The sequence below is a fragment of the Sceloporus occidentalis genome, unplaced genomic scaffold (assembly GCF_023333645.1).
Source record: "Sceloporus occidentalis isolate IW3139 unplaced genomic scaffold, rSceOcc1.0.p SCAF_117, whole genome shotgun sequence".
Lineage (NCBI taxonomy): Eukaryota > Metazoa > Chordata > Lepidosauria > Squamata > Phrynosomatidae > Sceloporus > Sceloporus occidentalis.
Window position 1 is genome coordinate 376776 of NW_028317097.1, and position 24145 is coordinate 400920.

Consider the following 24145-nt stretch of genomic DNA (forward strand, 5'->3'; position numbering starts at 1 on the left):
TAGGTGTTGCCATAACACATCTACATCCCTTTCTTCATACACACACATCCGGGTTTTCCTGATACTGGCTGCTCGGTGTGTACTCTGAGAAACTGTTCATTTGGTTATGTAGCCACAACCGTGAAATGCCAATGGAGTTACAGATCACCTGTGAGTATGGGGCCTATGACACTCTTCTTCAAATAGGTGAATTCAGTGGGACTGCACAGGGATGGACCAGTAGTGATAGGTTCTCCTCCATCTCCTAGTTACATGTACTTGGGGTCTTGATGTCAAGAGGATTTGAGGGCACAGATCCTAAATGGTCCCAAGGGCTATATAATATTTTTCTGAGTGTGAGTGTCAAATTCTCTATGTTGACGGATTAGGAAAAACATTTAATTTTGGAAATGGAGCAACCAAATACATTGAGTTAAGTGGCATTCCTAATCATAGGAGCTATAATGTTGCATGGTTGAAAGATTTTTATGCTATTATTTCTGAATGATCCGGGTATACTTTGCCCCAAGGTAGTCATGTCTCAATATGTCGCACCAGATCTACAATTCCATTTGTACTTATGAATATTTTTCTAATGAAAACTACAATTAAAACATTTTGGTTTGTGCAAGTTTGTTTCTGCAGGGTCTGATTCATTTTTAGCACAGGCTCATAAAAAGAAAATCGGGCCTCCTAGCGAGAGGGCAGTTGTGCTCTTTGCACGAGATGTGACCTCTGGATAAGATGTACTAGGATCATAAAGCTTTCCCAGGTGCGCAAACTTCTTTGTTTGCTAGGGTCATGGAATGTAACCATGGTGCTCCAGGAATTTACAGATAATCTGCAAATTCTCAATACTCTTTACCAAAACGATGTCTTTAGTGCTATATATTTCAGCAGCCTAAATTCACATTTTATCCATGGAAGCAAACCTATGGAGATGTTGGCACTAAATATCTTGCTAGCTAGCTGCATAGATGCCGCTCAATATACTGTATAATATACTACAGGATTGTAAAGGCATTGAAGATGCTTGAGTGGACAATATAATTGATTATTGCTTCTTTGTACATAGATAATTTGGCGCATTCATTATTGCGATACCTACTGAGTGTTTGCACTAGTGTTGTGTGCACAGACTTTGTGTCTAGATAAGTCTCCAACTGAGTACACCTCACATACACACTTTAACTTGAACATTGTTCGAATTTTCATTTTTTTTTATGATTTATGGCAAGCGTGTATGCTAAGTGTTGTCAGATTTTAATTTTGTGTTATTAGAATAGTGTTTGGGTCATGGACATTGAGCAATGAAGGACTGCTAGAGGAAGAACAACAAAGTAAGCACAGATTGGGAGGAACAGAGGAGTAATGCAGGAGGAGGGATGAAGGAGTATAAAACATAATTAAGGATTAATGCTGAGGTGTGTTTAAGGGATAATGGAGGGTAACATGGACAGTGATAAAGGAAGAACAAATAAATTAGAAGATTAATCGGTGATGGAGGAAGAGGAATGAAGGAGTGAAGGAACAGAGGATAAATGAATACATAATAGATGAAAAGAAAATAAGCTGTGTCGGAGGAGTGAAAAGAGGCAGATGGAAGAGTAATTGAGTATGGATGAATAGAAAAAATGCAGAGAACAGATTAAGGAATAAAGCAGGAGATTAGATGATGATGTGACTGGGGTAAATGGATGCTGGAGTGATGGGAAGAAGGGATAAAGGAGTGGTTCAGGTGAATGGATGAAGGTGAGATGAAGAAGAAGTAAATGAAAGGCTGATGGGGCGAATGGGTGAATGAATGATGCAGGTGAATAAATTAAGGAGTGATGGAGAAAAATGATTAAAAATAGGGATCTAGGAAGAGGTCAATATAGGAATGCTTTCCCACATTCCTAGTTTGTTTTGGAATCCAAAATCAAACTATTTTCCCATAAGTATATGCAAGATAAGATAAAACTCCTATATTTTCCTTACATTATCAGTTTTAAATTCATTGCATTTTTTGTTGTAATATTCTCAGTCTTTGCCTGTTATGTCACTGTATCTCATGCCTGCACCCTGCCTGCTGTGGGATCACGTTCCCATCTGGCAGATAATAAATCAGGACTAGTATTTGCCGGTGATGAAGCACACATCTGCTCCAGGCTGTGTTTGGCTAATTAATTATCCTGAAATGTTATAGTATGCAAAACTGGGCATTAAATAAACATATCCCTCGTGTTCCGGAATACTTAGTAACAAAGATCCATGAACTTAAAGCATACTCTGCCTGTCCAGTCGGTGTCATTAGGTTAGGCCACCCCATTCATTCTAATGATCAGGTATGCCTGCCATGAGTGTTTGAGGTGTGTGTGAGAGGATGGAGGCTGTTGGCTGATGGAGGCTGTTCGCACTATTCTGTGTTGCTAGTGTGTAGGAGACATTGATTAGGCTGTACCTGTATATTTAGGTGTATTTATCGGGATCCTCCTTCCATGATATGTTGCTTGCATGCGTTCTAATGCTCATGTCTCTACTAGACTTCTTATCATACTGCCTTGCTGTAAACAATAGACTGTCTCAGTCGTAATCACCCAGACACTGATTCTGACTAATGAAAGTCTTTGGAGAAATGGATTTCCCTCGATAAACAGGACTTTACCATTGTTGTAAGGAATCAGCTCCGTTTGGTGTCTGAACAGGGAAAGTTGTATACATGAAATACCACATGACCGACAAGAATGGCAACCTCCAGGTAAAAGAAGTTCATTGTCTAATGTTAAAATACATTACTGTATACAACACTGTATTAAATGAAACATACTATATCTTTTCAGTTGTATACTATTAGTTGTGTGGAATTTTCCTGGGGGTGTTCGTGCTGTACATACAAATGTGGGTGAATTTAAAGCTTTGACATTCTCATACTGCCCAGGCTTTTACCTATTCTACCTCACATTGCTCAATGTGTAGATTTGTGTCTGTACTATAGCTTTCATATTAGTTATTTGTGGGAAATGATTGGTGCTGCTCAAGCCATACTTGTACTATTTATAAAAGATCCAAATTAATGTTAGTGTATTTAGGTGGGAGTTAAGAAAAGAATGGCTGTAACCAGCTTGTGTGCTTAGAAATGATGCATAGGAGGTTGGCAATAAACATCAGGTAACAGTTTTGTCTTGTTTTAATGTGGATGAATGAATAGTTACCTTCACTCACCAACTTGTGCATTTACATATGGGTAAACTGTTATCTAGAATTCCCATGTAGATATCCCATTCTGTGTTTACCTGTGTGTAAATGGGAGCCTGGCACAGTCTATGCTGGGAATAAGGGTGGGAGTTTACCATTATTATTGCATTGATCCCATATATTTAATAACCATATATCTTTTAGTGATCAAAGGAAGCTGGAGCTGCTGCCAGTATTTATCGGGTCTGTCCGCTTGTATAAGTACATTTTACATGATAGGATTTAGACAAAGCACTCTTTGAGGAGGATATAAAAAGGCTTTTACGCATCCTAAGACATACCTTCAGCACCATGTGTAACATCATCTGCAAGCCACTCTTCCCTGGGTATTTGCCTGCAATGTTAGCAGGTGACAGGTTAAATAGGTTGGCTCCGGTCTCATTACAAATGGCGTGTACAAGCATCTTCTTTCCCACTCCAGCTGGTCCTGCCAAGAGTAGGGCCTTCACCGGTGGAGCCTTCTCATGCACTGAATCACAGCCTGTGGCATTGGGAATAAACAAAAAAGAGACATCTTACAAACTCCCCCCAAAAAACATGCTTCAGGCAATGTGTCTTCACTCGAACAAGCTGTTATGACAATGCTTAGAAAGGTTTGGTTTAACTCTGATCCCCAAAGGAATGGAAGCAGACCACAAGCGTTGGATATCCCAGCTTGAACACAACTATCTCAATTCAAAATGAATTAAACAAAATCTGCAGCTACCACTACAGTATCACAGAATGTACCATTTTGACCAGAATGTTTTCTAACTACCCTTTCACTTTTAACTGTCATTTCGACACACTTATCTAATACAGAGGTATGTAGTCTATCTGCTTCAAAGTTTGACACATAATTTCAGTACTTATGGCCTTTGTCTCAGCTTTAACGTCTAGCCATTCTGGCTTATCTCTCATTAAAAATGTGTTTTCTCCCACAGAAATGCCGCTCCTGGATGTTTTTTTATTATGGTGCCGAAATCTATAGAGTGCGTGAACATTCCAGGAGGTCCGGTGTTTTGGGAAATGCTGGGTCCATCACAAGAAGTACAAACAATAAGACCATCAAGTCACAAGATCATGCATCGCCCCTATTCTGGTTGAACAAAAACTAAACCTCTAGGCCATGTCTGCAAACTTTTCATAATGAATCGCAGCCGTATTATTTGTGGTTTGGCTAATTGTGTTAATTGGCAGGTGTACCTAAGAAAGTGGCCACTGGGTATATGTAACGGGTACAGAAGCTATTGCTCTGACAACAACGTAGTTAAATTACCTCTCACCAGCAATGGGAATAGCAAGTCTCTGCATGTCTGTTGGTTGTAGATTTGTGTTTAATTATGCCTTCATTTTAAGTGGAGGGGTTTTCCTTCACCTTTACCAAACCACAACTCATGTTGTGTGTACTTTACCTATTGTTCTAAGCCTCAAGCAATAAACCAGTATCCAACCTCATGATGAAACAGCTGTCCATGAGTGGTGATCTGGCTTTTGCACCTCTGTCCTGAGCTCTGTTTAAAGGCCGTCTAGTACAGCGTACATTGGCTCCAAGGGATCCATGTATAAAGTGGATATAGAGGCAAAAAGGTGATCATTGTTGACCCAATTTGGGCACGCCTGCTCAGAATCCCTTGCAATGGTGTCAGCCCTATAAGATTTCTGTGGGCTTGTCTGGTGGTTGTAGATAAGTGTTTAATAATCTGCTACCCCCTTCATTTTAAAAGACCATCACCTTTACCACATCACAACTAATGTTGTATGCACTTCACATTCTAATGGAGAAAGCATTGTTCATGTGGTTCTTAGAAAGTGCATGTGTTATACAGTTGAAATTGCTTAACATATAACAGTTAATGCATCTAATCATTAATGCGGGTCCTCTCCTACAGAGCAGCCTGGTAACACCTCTGTTACATGATAAACATCCCGCTTCACATCTCATGTGTTTATTAGCTGCACTGGCTGACACCAGAGAGTCACATCTGCCTCTCATTATCTTGGAAATGTCAAACAGGAAAAATACACTAAGAACTGCTCTCTGATAAAGTATAATATCCTACCCACACCTGACCTGCCCTTCACCATCCACCCCACACCCATGACCCACCAGGAGAAGAGACCCCAAAGCATTCATTTATATAATGATTTGAGCCACGCGGATAAGACTTGACACTTTAACTAGGACTTCAACTGCTGTGTATCAAATAGGGTGTGTATAATGTCAGTACTGTGAGCAAGAATGAAATATTTTTTGGGGGAAAAACACATTCCTTGATTCAGCACATCAGTTGTGTGTGCCAAAATATGCACTTTCAATTGGAGCAGTATGTAAAAACAAATGCCTCCTCAAGGTAATAAATGGACCCTCTGATATGAAGTGGACCTGTTTCCCAGTAATTACCTTACATTACTTGGCAGAGCATAAGAATACTGTATGTTGGGTTTATTTTTTACTTAAAACAAATTTGGAAAATCACTAAAGTATTATATCAACAAGTCAGATCAAGTGGTTGGTCTTTGCTATCAGACAAAAGTGGAGACCTTTGTAGAGGGAGGGATAAATAATGTATCTGTACAAGAATACTGGTATCCATTACACGGTTTGTGGATGTTCTGGGTGAATAAGAAGCATATAGTTAAAAGTTCTGTTTCTAACACTATTGAGGAGTTTACAGAAGTCACTAAATGTTTTGAGCATTTTGTCTGATGAGCTGATGAGGAGATGCCTTGACGTGACATCATCATCAGTGATGTCACTGGCTATTACATGTTCATCCTTTAGATGTTGGGTAAGGAGGAAATACAATCAGAAGGTTTGGTCTGGGGTGACTGGTGTGTGTGTGTGCATTAGTATAGTATAGTAAAGTGTATAATCTTACATTTTTATTAGTATACGTGGGAACTTCCCAGGGTAGGATACCTAGAGCTCTCCGTCTTCTAAGGGATGGCTTCAGGAAGGTGTGAAGCTAATCACACATAGGCCAGGGCTAGCCCAAGAGCAGGGCTAGCCTTTAGTAGGAGGGGAGGGGCAAATAAACATAGGTCCTTGTCTGGAAAAAGGAGAAGTGAAGCCTGTGTCCAACTGAGAGAGATCCCACCCATGTTTAGCAGTGTAGAAAGATTAAAGGTGCAAGCGCCGCCATTTCGGCAGAATTTCCCACTGGGTTATGTCCGCGAAGATGCAGATAGATTGAAGACAGAAGAAAAGACAGAACAAGGTAGAAGATAAAAGATAGAATATGAAGAAGGAAAAGATGTGGAGGTGGTCAGTGGAGAGGGTAGAGAAAAAGTGAACGAGAATGAGAGAGAGAGACAATGTATTTCGCACAGAATTTTACTTATACCCAACATGTTTTCATGCTAAATATTATTGTGTGCCTTCCATAGTGGGTAAATGTAATACAATACTTGTATAACTTGCGTAACGTGTAAGGCTCACCTAGAGGAAGCACTCCGTATAAGATTAGCAGCTGTTTGACATCGCTTAGCGAAGGCATTGGTTCTATGTCAGCCAGGCGCAGGGTGGTGCCCAGGTAGCTGTATTCACCTGCAACAAAAACAGAAATGGTCAGTGTACAGGGAAGAAAAGAATTGTTGGCCGCTTAAACCGGTTGATCTTTTACTTCTTACCAACGATATCTGACAGCTCCACTGGCTTTGGTTTTATAAGAAGGCCTTCTGTGACAAGCTCCTCGTAGAGAGAATCAGTGGTCCTATGACATAAAAATATCACTGGAAATCATGTCAGATCATCTTTGTTTATCTTTATGGCAGGAAACATTTATGTTCAAAGCAGTGGCAAATCCTGGCATAGGCTGACTAGGCCTAAAGTGGCAGTTCCAGAGGGGCATTTCCAGGTGCAGATTACCCTATTGGGTTATCTGGCTCCATGTGCATTATTGAAGTCTTTGCCCAGCCAGCACAGCCTCTGTAGAAAACTTACCGTACAACACGCATGCTTAAAAATTTAAATGCAGCATGCCATATCCCGCCGCTCAGCATAGAAGACAGCAGCTGAGAAGATAAGTGTTCGAGGATGGCCAAAATATGCTACTGGCATGAAAATATTGATTGCTGCATTTAAATAAATTCAACCTTTGGGACATATATTAAGGAAGTAGTTACTAACCTGGGAGTCTGCAGGAGAGTTAAATATTTAAACATTAAGATGGGTCAACAAAACAGTTTGAGTTCACCGTGTACAATATCCAGCAGAACGTTCAACCTGACCTTCCAAACATCTTCTCTCTTTAACTGTGGATATCGTACGGCCAACATTGCTGGCTTTCTGGCATCCATGGCTTTGGTGGAGTGAAGCATGGCGCTATCAGGAGGTGGAAAGTTTCTCTCCTCTAAACTCTACAGCAACTTTGGGTTTAGTGAATACCTATTAAACTGTGTTTGGAATTACAAAAACATGGCTTTCGAGTTAGATTACACTGAATGTGCTCTATAATGGGTAGTGAATGATGAGAATGTAACTGGTCTTGGGAATGTTTGGTTTTCAGGTCAAAAGTGTAAAATATCCCATACTGAGACACAGTTGATTTTGCTACGGAGTTTTCAGCTGCATCAGCAAGCTGGCTGACAAAAGTATTACTTTTTTGCTAAACACAAATTCGACATTTGCAAACAATAACTGCATGTAAAAAACCCACTTTTTTTGTTTTTATTTAGGTCTGTGTATCTTTAAAATCGAATAATAAATGAATATAAATAAATTAATATATTCGGGGGGAAAAAAAGAAAGATTTAACAAGAGAAAAGTTTGAAAAAATTATTTACATGCCACTTGGTGGTAAATGGAACTATGAGAAGGTAATATTCAGCTCAGACTGTCATAATGTACTTATCTGACATTAAGATAATAATAATAATAATACTGTGTTTTTCTACCTGTCTGGAGTCAGATCCTTCTCCTTCTTTTTCTTCTTTTTTCCACTCTTTTTACCTTTCTTTTTTTTCTAAGAAACAAATTGAGACATAACGTTGTACTTTTCCTTTTTGTTCTAAAATGTAATAATATTTTATATACAGTGAAAACCATACTCCGACAGGTGAGATGGCTAGTCTGGTAGTTTCTGCCATCACTAGTGTTATATCAGATTGTGTAGGGGCCAGGCCCACAATAATATATACCTGACATATTTATATATATTATATATACATACACATGTGTACACATACACTGCTTCCTATGTCTTACCTTCCCACCTTTCTTCCCTTTTTTCTTTTTGTTCTTCTCCCTGTCCACTGCCAGCTTCAGGTTCTGCAGCTCCTGTCTCATCAATTCATCAACCTACAGAGGAAGAACCCAAAACTGATGATTATGCACAAGGTAACTTCAATATGCACACATGATTTTCATGCACACAAACTATGTGTATTGCACTTTGTATCATACATGCCATAAAAAAAAGAGGAATGTCAGAATAGAAAAGACGGGCCAAAGGGATTTGGATTCCATAGAAGAAACAGTGACATGTAGAAGACATGGGCTGAGTTCTTCTGGCACACCTGTATTCTGATTTCCTCCTCCACTTCCTTCCGCTTGCTCTCTTTGATGAGCTCCGAATCATGCGTCTGATGAAGGTTCCAGGATTCATCACGATGTTGCCACACATCTGAGGAGAAAGAGCTTGTCAGCATGGTGTATGGGGAACAACAAAGATGATGAATGAAGGAAAACAGAAAAATAGAAGATGAACACATGAGAAGGACAAAGAAAAATAAAAGTGAGAATTAATGAGCTTATAGTGTGTTCCATATTTTTCTATACAGAGCACAACTCCCTATCTACACATTAAGGTGTTTTACTTATGCAAGTATATCTTCTGCACTTACCCTCATATGTCTGGTTTGCAGATGTAATGTTGGGCAGAAATTGGCTTGGTTTCATCCTCCATCCTTCATCTGCTTCCTAGATGAGATGGACCACAAAAGGAAACTATCCAGTATGTAATTTTGTTAAATTGAAAAAAGTGTCCATACAAATTATCCATACAAACAGTTTGCATGTGTTCATGTGTTCACCAACGTGCTTTTGATCACGAAAACAAGCAGGTTGTAAAAACACAGACACATACTTGTACTCTACATACATGTACTGTGTGTCCGAACTACTATTCTAAAGAAATATTTAGTTTTACCTATGTATTAAGAATAGTGGCTTCAGAATTGTTGAAGATCGGTCCAGTAGTGCAAACGTCATGGTAACTCCCTGAGACTGAGGACATATGGGGGTAGGTTTGAGTTTTGGAGGGGGCGAAGCAGATTCATGGGGAAGCCTTTTTCTCAACTTCCTAGTTGCCTCTTATGTCTAAGTCCCCCTGTCTAACTGGCTATGAGGGCTGTTACGAGACTGTCCTTTTCTGCATTTCCCGCTTGCTGCAATTCTGGCTCCACCTGCTGGCTGTGTCGGGAATTGCAACTTACGCCTGACCGCAGGACAGCAGGATTCCCTTGGAACTCTCAGGCGGATTGCCAATCAGCTGCGGTCTGCTAAAACGTCGAGGGGTTGTCACTCCCCCCTTAAAGCCTCTGATTTCCAAGATGTTTGGGGACAAGAGAGGCAAAGGAGAGAGACATCCAGGGATATACAGGATTTTGGGTTGCCCCATTAGGGGGACTGGGGAGACCCTGTTTTCCGTATGGTGGGATAGGGGAGGGACAGATATTATATTTCACGAAAATGAAAGATGGAAAAGTGCTGAGCCTCTGCTTCTTTACTTTAGATATTATATTTCAGCACGGTCTATGTGTATAATGGCCTGGAACTCAATAAAGAGTCTTTGTTTTTACCCTTCATCAAGTCTCGACTGATGTTTGGGCGATGAGCTATTTTTCACTGAACGCTCTGGGCAAAAACGAGAGACTTTAGCGTAGACACTCTGCTTGGGTATTGGAGCTCTGCCATAAGTCATGACTGTGCCTGCCAATGAATGAACGTGTCTTTCAGTTATTTCTTTAAATATCTCTTAGCTTCACATGTTAGGATTGAGCAGCTCCTAGTGCCACCTAAGTGTCTCATTAATGGTGTCCAGAGAACGCTATAATTGCATGAGAGTCTTGTTTGGGTTCAAAATGCAAAGCAGTTCTGCTGAGTCAGCTCCTTGGTAAGCAATAACGCCATGAAAAATTAGATAGGACTCGCCAAGATTGGGGTATTTTGTCATAATGGCAAGATCAGCAATATACTGTATGGCCATATAATGTGATAGAATCCCCAATATTTATGCCTTAGATAATGGTATTCGCTGGATATGCTGGAGTTGTCGTTTTGTTTTGTTAGCTTCACGTGTGCATGCCATTCCTAGCACTTAATATCTGGTCCTATGGTGAGCCCCTTTGTCCACTCGATCTGCATATAAGAATGATACCACCTAGGGCAGTCCAGTTCTTGAATGCATAGCAAATTCTTCATTTGCAAAAGAACCAATAAACTAGAGTGCGACGAGCCAGTTTCACATTTCTGTGCTTTGTTTTGAGCATTTGATGGCTCTCTGTCTAAAATAAAATAGAATAATCTGCACTTGCTTACTCCCTGTGCCTAGAGGTGAACACAGGTAGAGGTATATCACCAACAAGCCCCAGGACCGTGTAACATTGGGACTGTTGTCTTTTTTTGCACAGATTACATTTGCTTTGTGCTCCGGCTCTGGACAACCGATACCGATGGACATGTTCTTCTGTTATGACACAAGTGTCCATTGGTCCTCAGCTTTGTCTCAGCTGGGCCTGCAAATATTTTACAAGCTATTTTCATTTTTGTCTCCAGCGATTAAATGTCAATAGTGGCCTTAAGTTGCTATTATCTAGAACTAAGTGTGACTAGACATAAAATACATGGTGCAAATTGCCATACTGGCTGACCCCGCAATGTCAAGGTTTCTTCTCTAAGCTTAGACAGAATAGGCAAACTCTCACTGATCTTCAGTCTGATAATATTTTTTTCTTATTTTGCAGTCACTTTATAGTACCCTTTGTAAAAATACTTAATTCAACAGGAATATATCTGTCCTGGAAAGGACTAATTTTGGCTACCCAGAGGCAGGAGAGCATAGAGCACTTTGTTAGAACAGTTTAGTAGCTAAAAGCAGTAAGACATAGCCCAAAAGAAACCGCACAGGCATATGTGATGGATTGAGCTATAACAGCATTCACGGTGTGACCTGACATACAATTATTTCTGGAAGAAAAAATCAAATATAGCAGAATTTGTATGGCAATCAGAATCCTAATCATTTTTCAATAATACCCCTCCTGTGTATGGAGCCTGTATTTTGTTATTACTGGGGCCAGAGTGAAGGGAGGTTGGTGTGAGGATTAGAGTAACATGTTGATTAAATGCATATTTCTAGAGATTACCATCAAACTGTAACCACATCTTTTCTCCCTGACCCGCGCGGCCCTCTCGCTCTTTTAGGTGCTTTGGCTCAGTTTCCTTTCACCTCCCCTGAGTCAGCATCTACTCTGCGGGTAGTTTATATCATTAACCCTCTGTATGGCAGACAGAATGCATCGCGATGTTATGCTTAGCCGATTGCAAGGCACAGAATGGCACCATGTCTTGCACAGTGAATTATAAACACAAGAAAAAATCAGTTTTCTTATTCTTCAATTTGACACAATACCAACATTTAACATTTAGAGGTATGTAACTTAAGAGATTTATTTTGACTCGGTTGTCAAGGATGTTTTCCAAGGAAAGAATGATCCATGTGCTTTGGGAATTTCTACATCGGATGTCTCCACGCATTAAGTGACTTATCCTCACCTGCTCCTTTCCTTTTCCCTTCTTTCCTTTGGATTTATCCTTCTCTTTCTTTCCCTTTTTACTCCCCTTCTCCTTCTTGTTTCCTTTATCCTTTTTTTTCTTGGCCTTGGCTTCTTCCTTGGCAGCAATTTCTGCAGCAACCTGCAAAAATGAAGCGAATGCAAGAGAAGAAGGTGACCAGAATGAAGGCTGTGACGTGTGGCATTAGTATCCCCTAGCCAAATAGCTGTAGTACATAAAGCATTATGCGGTTTCATAGAATGCAGAAATACAATCAATGGATTCAGACTTCAACTATGGCTAACAGAACTTACGTCCTTCCCGACGGCATGCCTTTTTCATATAGCACTCATTGCAATACTATTATAAATGTATGAGCCATAGCATTGCTCTACTCCATTTCAAATGTCACCAACAACCAGTACACAAGAGTATGTTCCTGTAGGTCGTGCATTCTTATAAGAATGTAGCTCGAGTAGCTAACTGGAGATCCAGGCTGGATTTAAAGGTTCAAGCACAGTTCTACCGCACAGAACCATTGTGGTTCTACCCCTGACTGTAGGTTGATGGAGAGCAGGCAGCCACAAAAGGATGCTCTACCACAAAGAGGGAATTTTTCGCTAACCTTGATTACTGTAAGGTAACATGAAGTACATTTACTAGCAATTTATTTGCCTAAAGAAGAGATACTTGATCCCCTTTAATTAAAAGCAATTGCGTCTACCAATGGGTTATTGTGACAGATATGTTGTTCTATGTAAAATGTGGTATATAACAGCAGCAAAACATGGAGGTAACACAATAGTCTTTTTTGTTGGTCTGGACAATTGACATTTGTTAAAATTTTTCACAAACAGAATAAAGATATCAAAACCAGAGTCCTAAATCAAATTTAATGTAGACACAGGAACTGGGGTTTCAGAGAAAGGAGCACAATCCTGTGGAGAAGGCTGGACTATGGCTCATGTGGGCGCCTCGGTCCTGGGCTGCATGGTATAATGTGTCACGTTTAAACATTTGATACTTATTATTGCTCCAAAGATCAAACAAAGAACCAAAGTACAAAGACCAGGCAAAAGCGGGACAGGGAGATTAGGATCTGTTTCCATGCAGCAGGAGATCCAGTGACAGGAATAAAAGCACAAAGAGGAGAGCAGTGACTGCAGAAGCCGGAGATGGAAACATTACCAAGTCTCTGGCCTCATTTGCAACCTTTTATTGCACAGAGATACAATGTGACTGTTGACAGCTGCTATAAGGCTGAAAAAGATCAGCTCCTCATAAAGATGGAGACCTACCCCCATTCTGCAACTCCTGGGACTAGCCACAGAGGTGTGTGTGGTGGAACATAGTGGGACTGATGTTGCTAAAAGCTTTTTATAATTTCATTTGTACTTTGATGTTTATTTCCAAAGATTCTGCAGATTTATGCAATAAGGAGAGACGCACATTAGCGATACATTAACATCAGATGTCAGTACCTGCTCTGGAGTCTTCTGAGCAAATATAGCACTGGAACCACCATCGTCTTCATCTGGAAAATCAGGGAACTTTCCTGTTGCATGCCTAAGGAAAACAAAAATGAATTTGGATACTGATGTAGCATGTCTCATCCCTGGAGTGGACACCTCACCAAAATTCTTCATTTTTTAAACTCATTCAAGCACCTTCCATATATACAACATGACTCTCCTTACAGATAATTAATCACTTAGCTTGTTTTATACATTTTAACTGCACTTGTATGATATATATATATATATATATATAATGTATTATGATCATATCTTATTATGTGTTCTTAGCTTTTAAGTTACAACTGGAGAGAGACACAAGCAAGCAAGGAGCCTCAAGGCTGTGCTTCTAGTGGTGGGGACAATGCAGCTTATATGTCTCAAGGAAGAAGGTCCAGAAAGTTTAACAAATCTGAACTGTTGCATAGGAGAAAATATATGTCTGTTATACCAAGTGCAAGAGGAGAGATGTCGCGTGTAGGCAGAATACATGTTAAAAGTCTGGTCATTAGGAGGTGAAAGTGTTTGACATTTAGGTCTACTATGATGGATCTACTGGTTGGAAATGCAGCTGCATCCTTGGCAGGGAACCTTTATTAATGGTTAGAAGTGACCTAACATGACTACGAAGACAGTAGTGAATCAGAGGGTATGCAAGACCCTGGGAGTCCCCTTACTAATTGCAGGGTTTGACATTACATGGTCTGTGATCTGCTGCAGCCCATCTGCTTTGCATGGGAAGTTAGAGGTAAAAGGACAAGAGAGGCATCATTATTTATCATCACTTCACTCAGCACCTCCCTTACTGATCCTGAACCAACATTCCTATCCCACAAATCGATAGCCTTTTTGCAGTATATCATACTCCTGATAAGGTGGCTCAGTTGTGTGCTGTTTGAAAAAAAATAATGATTCACTTTATAGAAGAAATGCATCATATACATATTGTAAAAGTAAATCTTCCAAACATAAAGAGTACTGCAAACTTTCAACATGTAAGATGAGAAATGACCCATTGATTAAGATGCACACGGCACCACCCAGAACTGGAAAATGCTTTACAAATGTGCACTGGCTTTAGTGGGAATGCTGTCCTTTACATATTATAGGATCCGTGGAGTGGACACATGTCAGGAACTTGTAACTGTAGGTCAATCTCAACACCGGCCCAAGTCACCATTATCCATCCAATGCACCCAGCGAAGGTGCAGCCTACTGCAGCAGGGCAATGCATCCATCACTGTAATGCTAATCCTACACCAACTAATCCTGGTCTGGATACTATTCTGGAATTTTAAAATGATTGTAAGTAAACTTCTTAAGAAAAATATGCGTGGGATTACTGTGGTCCAGAGGTTAGGCAGCTTCCTATAATTAATTTGACTGGGATAACCGAATAACAGGTGCTGATAAGTATACATTTGTAACCCTTTTATGCAACAAACTAGACAACAACTGTGTTGTCGACCTAGATTCCCCCAGCAAACGATTCCTCTGATATACAGGCCATGTTTATGTTGAATATAATCAGTATACACCATAGGCAATGAAACATGCTGTAATATAGTTTGTAATTTAAATTGAAGTTATTTTTTAAAGATTGAGAATGACGGGGAAAGACAGAAATGAGACAGGATCTGAGTCTCCCTCCACCCTGTTAATGCTTGAGGAATTACAAGAGATTAAGGGAGATACCTATTATAATCACCATGTTCCCTGGGTGATTCCACCCCACTGATTGCATGCAGGAAGCAAAAGGTTTCTGATATAGATCCCTGTGCCATCATCCCCCCTACACTAATGGAGTCTTGATTTACTGCAGTTGGGTTTTTGTACATCTCCGTCTTGCACTGAGATTTATACTCCGTCTGTCTCTGAGGCCTGCATTTCTTTTCTTGGGATTAGAAACCTGCCCCAGGGTAAATCAAACATGTGAAGAGCGTGAGACATTTAAACTCGAAATTTGATGGAAGATAAGAAGTTTTTGACTCACTGGGGTTAACCAAATTCCACTTGTGTTTTCTGCTAATCTCTATCACCGATAGTAAGAGCTGGGGCTGGGAGGAAAGAGTGCCGGACTGAACTTTTATGGAACCAGTGTCCTTAAAACAAGACATTACATTCTAAGACTGGGCGCAGAAGTCATTCTTTACTGAAACTACAGCCTCTAGGCAATGGTGGTCAAAAGAATACAGATGGAAGCAAAATAAACCTTAAACAAAACCCCAACAAAACAGGATATTAAGTGTAGCCGTGGCTTTGTGGTCAATGGGGAAAGTGATATCAGGGGTGGGCCGCCTGCTCTTTTATTCGTGGTAACTTTCCATGTTTCTGGCTTTCCCTATACAAAGAGGATTAGCGCATTGGTTCCACCTCGTATGGTATACTGAAAACGCAACACAGTGAAAGCGCTCACCCACATAACCCTTTCTGTGCAACATCTCAGTTGAAAACACAAAACGAGAGAAAACAAGAGGAGCAAATTCCAAATAATTCTCCAACCACAGGTGCGGCTCTTTGCAAAACCCACTGCTTTTCTGAAAAGGCTCGATAATACCTTCTCTGGTTAACTGAAAGGAAAACATCCCCCTGGATTAATGAGATTTCATGCCACGTCTGGGGCATTTCCTTCCTTCTGACCATGGCTTCATTTTTTACTTCACTGTTCATTAAACTCACACCTGTAGCAGCCTCCTTCCTGCCCTCCTGGAGCTCTTCACAGGAGGGGCCGCATAGAAGCCCGGCACGCTCAAAGCACCACTGTTAGCCAGTACTGGGCCAGAAATAACACGGCTTCATGCATAGCACTTTTATCCAAAGATGAAATGTATGCTATGCACATAGGACGCACACAGGTTTCTGCATGCCCCAAACTAGACAAATTCTGCATAGAAAACAGTGTTTGGTACGAAATGCAATATTACAGAAACATGCGTAAAAAAATCTGTATGAAAGGTGCCTGCTAACTCATTATGAAACAAAGAGTTCATTTTATCGCATTCGTGGAAACAGGATAAAGCAGGTAGCCACAGCAGCAGAGCTTTCCAAATGGCTTTATTTATGCAATGAACTCTTACACATGCAGATTTACCCTTTGTTATGCAGATGCTTCACATGCACGCTGTACTTTCCCTGTGACACATTATAAATGGCGGTTTCTAAATGCATAGGCATTGTTAGAATGCTCCATTGTACAGTCCACCTGCTGTTATCACACTTAATATATATTTACAGTGACCCAAACACTGAAGATTAGTTTCATGAATCCGGAAGCCCAATAAGTCACAAGATTCTGTAATCAAATCTCAAACATATACCGTATTAGGGTCAAGGTGATGGACTTCAAGGATATGGAGCTTTCTGAAGAGAAGGTTAGAGGAAGCTACAGATGTCACAGCGATTACATCCAAATGTTTACTAAGGAGATGGAGGAACACTGATAAATGACCCTCAGGGCTGAAGGTTCACTACTCATTTACACATCTGACTTAATCATTCTGATTTATCCCTATCCAACTGAGAACCAAAACAGAGGAACTTTGGAGTTTCCGTCTGGACCCCAACTAGACTGCCCCGACCTGTTCATTAGTGTCAAGAAACCTATAAATCTTGATTCACAGAAGCTTCAAAAGGGTCCCTTTCCACCTACAAATCCACTGTCACCCCATAAAGGGCATTCAAGCCAGATGTTGGAAATTCCCCTTTGGGCTAGCTTTAGAAACTTAAACGTCCCGTTTGTGTCACCCAACCAAGATGGTTGTCGTGCTAAATTTTAAAAGCTTCTTATTAGACGTGTCTCAGAATGTGTTTTGTTCTTGCATCTAACAACCCAAGGGATTTTTAAACGATCAAATCTTGCAGAGCACCTCGCTTCAAAATATTTGGGGTGAGCCACAAAGAAGAATTCTATTAATAACACAACTTCTAAGACTTGGATAAAACTGTACATTTCCTTTTGTGGGTAAGACACTGCTGCCTTTTTAAACTAAATTACAATATCAAAAGTTTACAATGTAACCAAATAACTCTCGCCTCAGCCAGCGGAATGTCTGAAAAGTCAGGCATTATACATTGATGGAAGTAATTGTATTGCAATGTCAGTATGATAACAAATTTGGAGCTAATAATGAATAGAGATTTTTATGAACTTTTATACGTCATTAAACTAATGTAAAAAACAAAACAGAATTACACAAAGTACTCTGAAAGGCAAATAAACATCAATTTACCAGTATATTGAATAGAGGTCCTACATGCTTTCCATGTGAAATGGAGCTTCTTTTAAAAATGCTACAAGTAATATTATGTATGGCAGGAAAAACAATCATAGCTGGAATTGGAAGAATTCAGCAGCTCCCTGACTCCAAGAGGTCCTAAACCTAATCAACTCCATAAATTCATCCGAAATAGTTTTTTTACAACGTTTATTCCAACTAGTTTGGAAAACATGGCTCAGCATGTCGGACGGGAGTACAGCCCTCCATAAGGTCATACTTCTTTTTTCATTCTTTCCTTTATCATTCACTTTAATGGGGGAATTGTAAAGTTTTAATGCAATTTGTTGTAATCATTCAAGCTTCCACGCTCCATTCTTTTCTGTACCCTAATGTGTTTTTATTTACTTGAAAAAAGCAATAAAAAATCTATAAAACAAAAAAAATTACCCGTCATGTGGAGAGGGTATTGCTGGGTACACTAGGCAGAGTAAATGTACTGAAATCACATACAAACACTGCAATATGCTGTGAAAAGTAAAGTGGTACTGTAGCATTCTTATCATCATTAATATAAGGCATAGCGGCGCCCCTTATTTTGTGTATTTCACCGTTATAAGTTGTTCTATACCCGGAGTTTAACAGAATAAGCTACTCTGATCAAACACATAGAACGGTGTACCTACAGATGAATACATCCATCTGCACTGTGTAAGAAGCATCAATCGTCAGTGTTTTGTAAAGTTTTGTTTACATTTAAACACCAATTGCTATTTCCTACTTCAAATAAGTGTCTATTTGCACAAAACCCTATGTTTTGGACAGTTGTATTTAAATGATCTATGAGGCTCAGTTTGAAATTCTTGTCTCCGCAGCCCACCACCACGATAACTCTCTCATCAGCACACTTTACTGTGTTTCAAAACAATGGGAGGTTATGATAAACATGAGTTAACTTCTACTGCTGAATACTTTCCTCCAGGATTGTCAGACAGCAGGCCCGTAAGCTGGATGTAGCTACAGGGCTATCATCACTTTCAGCTTGCCAATGAACTTTACAGCCTTCTTCTGTGACATCATTGTTTTAATTTGATCTCCAAAACCAAATATTTATCCAAAAAAAATAAAAAAGTAATGGTCAATGAAAAAATGTCTTATCCAATTGAAATTGTGTTTTTGTTAAACCGATCAAGATTTAAGACAGAATGTTTTCAAGGAACTTCTTGCCATCCCTCTTGAGATGAAAATTAGAGATTTTCCTCTTTTATCATTATCGATGAAATATTTTCTTTTAGAAACACTATTACATAGCCCAACTTTGTTCATTCTGTGATATAACAATTTTATATAAAAAAAACATACTAAAACAGGTGAGGTGAAAAAATACAGTATAGGCTACCAATTCTGCCTTTCTAGTAGGGGGGTTTTATTGAGAGTTCAAATTTCTTCAGCACTTATTGGTCATTGTGAGCCAGTTGGTAATCACTAATGGCTACCATGTGACTTCCATGTTTTCCGATATGGCCACGGATAGTTATTGGATTAACACTGGTAGAGTTAACTGGCTTTGTAAAGCCAAAAACTCCATCTATTTTGTGTACACAGCCATAGCCACATTCTCCCTTCAACAGAATTTTTGAGTCAGATCGCTTCCTAATTCACATCATTTTGGTTTCCACCGACAGATGCTAGGTCCGTAAGACGTTGAGGGATGTTCTGATGAGGATATGCTAGACATGCTTTCATTAACCTAAGTAACTAGGGCAGGACCAGACATTAATTAGATTTGGAGCTAATGTTCTCCAAGGACATGGGGTACTGGATCTTGAATTTCTCCCAGCATAAAGTCACATAGACGAATTAAGTAAACATATTTGAGTGGCACCTCATTAGACGGGGCTGGCGCTGTGCTATCCTGTCTCGCTTATTAGTAGGGGGTAGGCTATGGGCTATCCGGGTTCACTCATTAGCTCTGTACACTAGCCAGCTGGGACATGCATTATTCATTCATTAGTCTTTTCCATTTACAGAAACATGTCAGGAATTCTCTCTCTTTTGTCCTGCGGTTCGTGTTTTCTTTTGCATGAGTACCTATGTAAAGCCTTCTTATTATGCTGTGAGTGTTGGAATAGTTTCGGCATTCACTACATTGTTAACCCTCCAACTGACAAAAATCCACATGTACCAATCCATAAGGATATGTATAAAATATGTAGTGAATATATATTTTTTAACAAAAAGAAGGGCAGAGGAGAGTTTATTAGTTACAAAAGGGTAATTGCTATACAGCTGTCAAATTGAGTTCAGTAAAAGTATAGAGAAACATGTATCTTTATTCCCCAGATATACATATGAATGACATCCTCTAAGTGTCTGTAATAGTGTGGATTTATATCTAGGACAGAAGTATATTATTATAGTGTGCAGAGCTGTTCCTGCCTTGGATTTCACATAAAGCAGTCACTGCAATTCCTTGTATTGTTCATTCATAGATCCAACACAGAAAGCATGTGGATATGGTTTAATGGTCTTTAGGTACTAAAGGTCCAAAGGTTAGGTAATTGAAGGTCTAAAGTTCTGATCACCTTCTCCCCTTTCACTAACACTGAGTGCTGTACATGGTGCAGAGGATAGAGAAAACAAAGGGGTATTGTGCAAAAAGCTGTCAGAGATACGTAGCTAAACTGAAAATGGCAATAAATGACTTTCCCCTTTTACCCCTGATAGTGGTAGGATGGAAGGAAAATGTTCTCTCTTATTTTCCTCCCCGCTTGAAGAGTTGAGGTGAGATGGCCTTATGCATGTGCAAGAGTCGAACTCAAGCCAAATGCTTGGGTGGGGAGCTCATCAAAAGGGAAAGAGTGAAACCTGAATCCAAGCCATAGTCCCATTTTGAGTTTGGTTCTTGTGAACTATTCAGGCTGTGTTTATGAGCCACTCTGTAGGGTGAGCATGGGATATGGCTCGTCCCTGCATTGACTTGTACTATGCCATGGCTGACTTGCCCCCCATAACGGGCTATGAGGTTTAATGACTGGTCTGCATGTCTAGCAGGTGCCTGGGATGCTAGGGACGTTATACACCTTACCTCAGAAGCCAGGAAGTGGGAAAATGGAGGCCCAATAATGCCGAGTGCAAATTGATTTGCCTACCACTGGGCAGTTTATACTAGTAATCGGCTGGTTTGTGCATTGGAACACGGTGTAGTATGTTTTGAAATCCAAGATGTTCAGGTTTCTGGCAGTGTATGTATGTTGCACAGCAGGTCACTGCTAGGTATTTATTTAAAGCTGCACAGGGTTTCTGTGGATTTCTTAACATCTAATAGATGTCACAGCTCTTAAATACAGATTCAAAAGTGGCCAAATAAAGGTATTTTAATTTATAATGATTACTTAGGTATATGGAAACAGAAGGGCTGGGGAGTTGTTTCTCTGAAGCTATGCCCTAGGTAGTTCCATCAAAATTAAGGTGGAATTTGGACCAAGGACTGTAAATCAGAATAACATGTCTTTGCAATCACGCCAAACTGAGATTAATGGAAACTGGAACGTATTTTTCCCAAAAAAGCATCCACCCAGCCTCGTAGGAAACACTTAACCTTTACAGATGTCCTAAAACCAAAGAAGAAAACAGAAACTTAAGACGGATGCTAAGATCATCAATAATTCTCTATTTCTGTAACACAGGGCTGCATGTAGCAAACAGAACACTGGAGTCCAACTGGTGGCCCGTGGGCAACATTCAGAAGAGATGTTTTGATGGCATCCACCCTACATGAAAAGGTACACTGGGTGTACACATGAGCTTGTACATAGAGCTGAAGCGTATAGTCACTAAGCCTGTCACAGAACTAGGTTTACAGATAGGACTCCCAGTGTTTTTTGTGGAAAAGCAGCTTGGTTCATTGACAAGCAGAGACACTGAACTGAGGCCGATCTGCTTCACTGTAGGGACCACTATAAAAGAAAGGTACTTCCCCGTTAAAGTTCTATTACTCTTGACATGCACTCTCCCCCTTCCAACTAATGAGTGCCATTCTGCTTATTCACATCAATACCATGACTGGTGGTGATTGGCAGGGGGTATTTCATGGCGTGCCGGCCCCCATGGTATATGTGCCTTTAGCAAACTCTGATGACTTGAATTTATCCCTTTGATTTTTTTCTATAAAAACTGTAATGCATGTAACTGCACAGCAGGTCTGTTTATAATATAAACAGTCTTTGTTCTAGTATTTTTTGTATTACAGCCCTATATGCGCCTCACAAATTATCTCTGATGGATGGCTTTGCGGTAAATCAGTTCCCCTTGCTCTCACCGAGCCTCTGCAAATAATCAGAAAGTTGATTGATAATTTATTATTCGATCAAATGTTAACTTTCTACATTATGATATGAAGCCAAGTAATGTGAACAAAACTGCTTCCTTTGAAGTGGGTGATATTTTCATTAGTTAGAACTAGCTGTACGTCATTGTGATTACCTAAAGTTTCCAGTTGTTCTTAGGCAATAAAAAAACCCAGTGTGTAATGTCTTTAAGTCAGAGGGTATTTTAAATGTTCTGCATGTATTGCAGTGGAGTCTATTCACTAAAATGTGAGTTTGCAAGTTGGCAAAGATATGCATCAATTGGACAAAAGCCCACTTTGCAAATCCACTAAAGCCAACTTGCATTAGCACTCGTAAAAAATCACCCTCAACTTGCATGCACTTGTCGAGTGGATGCAAGTTGTAAAAAAGTAAGCAACTTGTGGTTTCATTAACCTGTGAGTTACCTGCTAGTTGCAAATGTGAGTTGGAACTAGTTTCAGTTCACAACCATAACCTTGCTTCTCCCAGTTCAACCCCTGCATACAAAAAATGTACAAAATGAAATCAAAAGTGGACCCAAGACCCCTATCAACCAAAGGTAGAGCCAATGATTGTACCCCTCTTGTGCCTTATCCTCACCACACATTTATTTAAAAGAAATGTGCTTCCAGTGTGGGCATGGAAGTTTTCACCCAACTTCCATGCTCATGCTGTTATTGGAAACCTGAAAACTGTAAATTTGCAGGCACTCGTATGCACTCACAAACAACAAGCATTTAAGTAATCATGCAAGTTGTTTTGAAAGCGTTAGGATGTGACGGCATTCAACCACAGTCAAGATTCAACTTCTCAGTGAACAGACCCAAATGTCACCAAAATGGGGGCAATATAGTATGTTTACAATTATGGCCTGGCCTCTAGTATAAGCCATTATGCTTCACTTGATCATTTCTACCTCTTGACCTTTAGAAATAGACATCAATTTCCACTAATCTTTCACTGGCTCTCATTTCATTATCATTGATTTAAATCTTTGAAATCAAGTGGTAATGAGTATGGCCAAATGCTAGTCATGGCCAGCACCTGGAACTCATAGATCTCTTGCTAAGGGCAAAAAAGGAATAAAAAGGAATTGAATGCACATGATTTAATGTTACCTGCACTCAATGAACCACTGCCGAATCTGGTCCTGTAGAGTCTCCTTCAAGTCTAGACCCTCTGTCTCTCGTATGGTGTCTTTTATCTGGACCAATGCAAGCTGATACTCTGCCTCATGCTGTTCTTGGACCTCGGAGCGTATGGTCTCTGACTTCTTGGCGATAACCTCTGCTAAGCTCACCTTGTGAAAGTGAGGAGGTGGCACCTGGAGACAAGCATAGAATGAATAATCAGTTCAATAATAATATTTTTTCTGGTTCCCAATACATTTACTTTTTGCTATGTTAGCAAGACAAACTCCAATACATTCCTCATTTAACAAATACCAATTATCAATATCTTACTAGTTATAAAACTATTTCATAAATCTTTTTAACCAATTTCAGCAACTTTGTCCTATTAGGTCATGCCCAGGGTCTAGTAAATATTATGGCGTACGACCACCCTGGAACAATTCTACCTAACACATAAACTCATAACACAAAACAAGTTAATAATGTAGAAGGACAAAAGACCTTATATGTATAGGGCATCAATACAATTCTTACTTGTCTTTTGATATGGTATACGTGGTAGAAGAAGAAGACTTGATTTATCTAATTTTTTTTGGGTTTTTTTATCTACCGTATCGGGTGCCCATAGAAAACTTGTGGTATCTGATCCTAGCCTTTACGCATGATCCATGCTCTGGGTGAATCCTTTCCACATCAACCATTGGCTTTCTAAGCAGGGCTGTGTGTGCGGAGTATAATGGACAAGTCTGTATGAGCTCAGTGTGATATTGGCCAAGAACATGTGGTTAAAAGTATCAAGGAGGCCAAGAGCTGGCATTATGTGTCTTGTATTTTCCAACCAAATAAGGGGGCTTGTTCTTCTTTCAGATTCACAAGGGCCATACTGCTGTACTTTACTTCTATATATGATAATGTCTGCCCATGTAAGTCATAACACCGCTGCAAACCATAGCTTACT

At 39.9% G+C, this 24145-nt stretch overlaps 1 protein-coding gene across 1 annotated transcript in view; it reads right to left on the reverse strand.

The window, feature by feature from the left end:
* Window positions 1–24145, reverse strand: part of LOC149282379 (dynein regulatory complex subunit 11-like) — a 53786-nt gene that overhangs the window by 5072 nt on the left and 24569 nt on the right. Inside the window, exons 6-15 of the mRNA XM_089498249.1 lie at window positions 23173–23378; window positions 13456–13540; window positions 11975–12115; window positions 9043–9118; window positions 8716–8822; window positions 8405–8497; window positions 8095–8162; window positions 6829–6911; window positions 6638–6745; window positions 3498–3697 (exon numbers count right to left, since the gene is read on the reverse strand). Coding sequence (XP_089354375.1) covers window positions 3498–3697; window positions 6638–6745; window positions 6829–6911; window positions 8095–8162; window positions 8405–8497; window positions 8716–8822; window positions 9043–9118; window positions 11975–12115; window positions 13456–13540; window positions 23173–23378 — 1167 coding nt within the window. The remainder of the gene's footprint in view (window positions 1–3497; window positions 3698–6637; window positions 6746–6828; window positions 6912–8094; window positions 8163–8404; window positions 8498–8715; window positions 8823–9042; window positions 9119–11974; window positions 12116–13455; window positions 13541–23172; window positions 23379–24145) is intronic.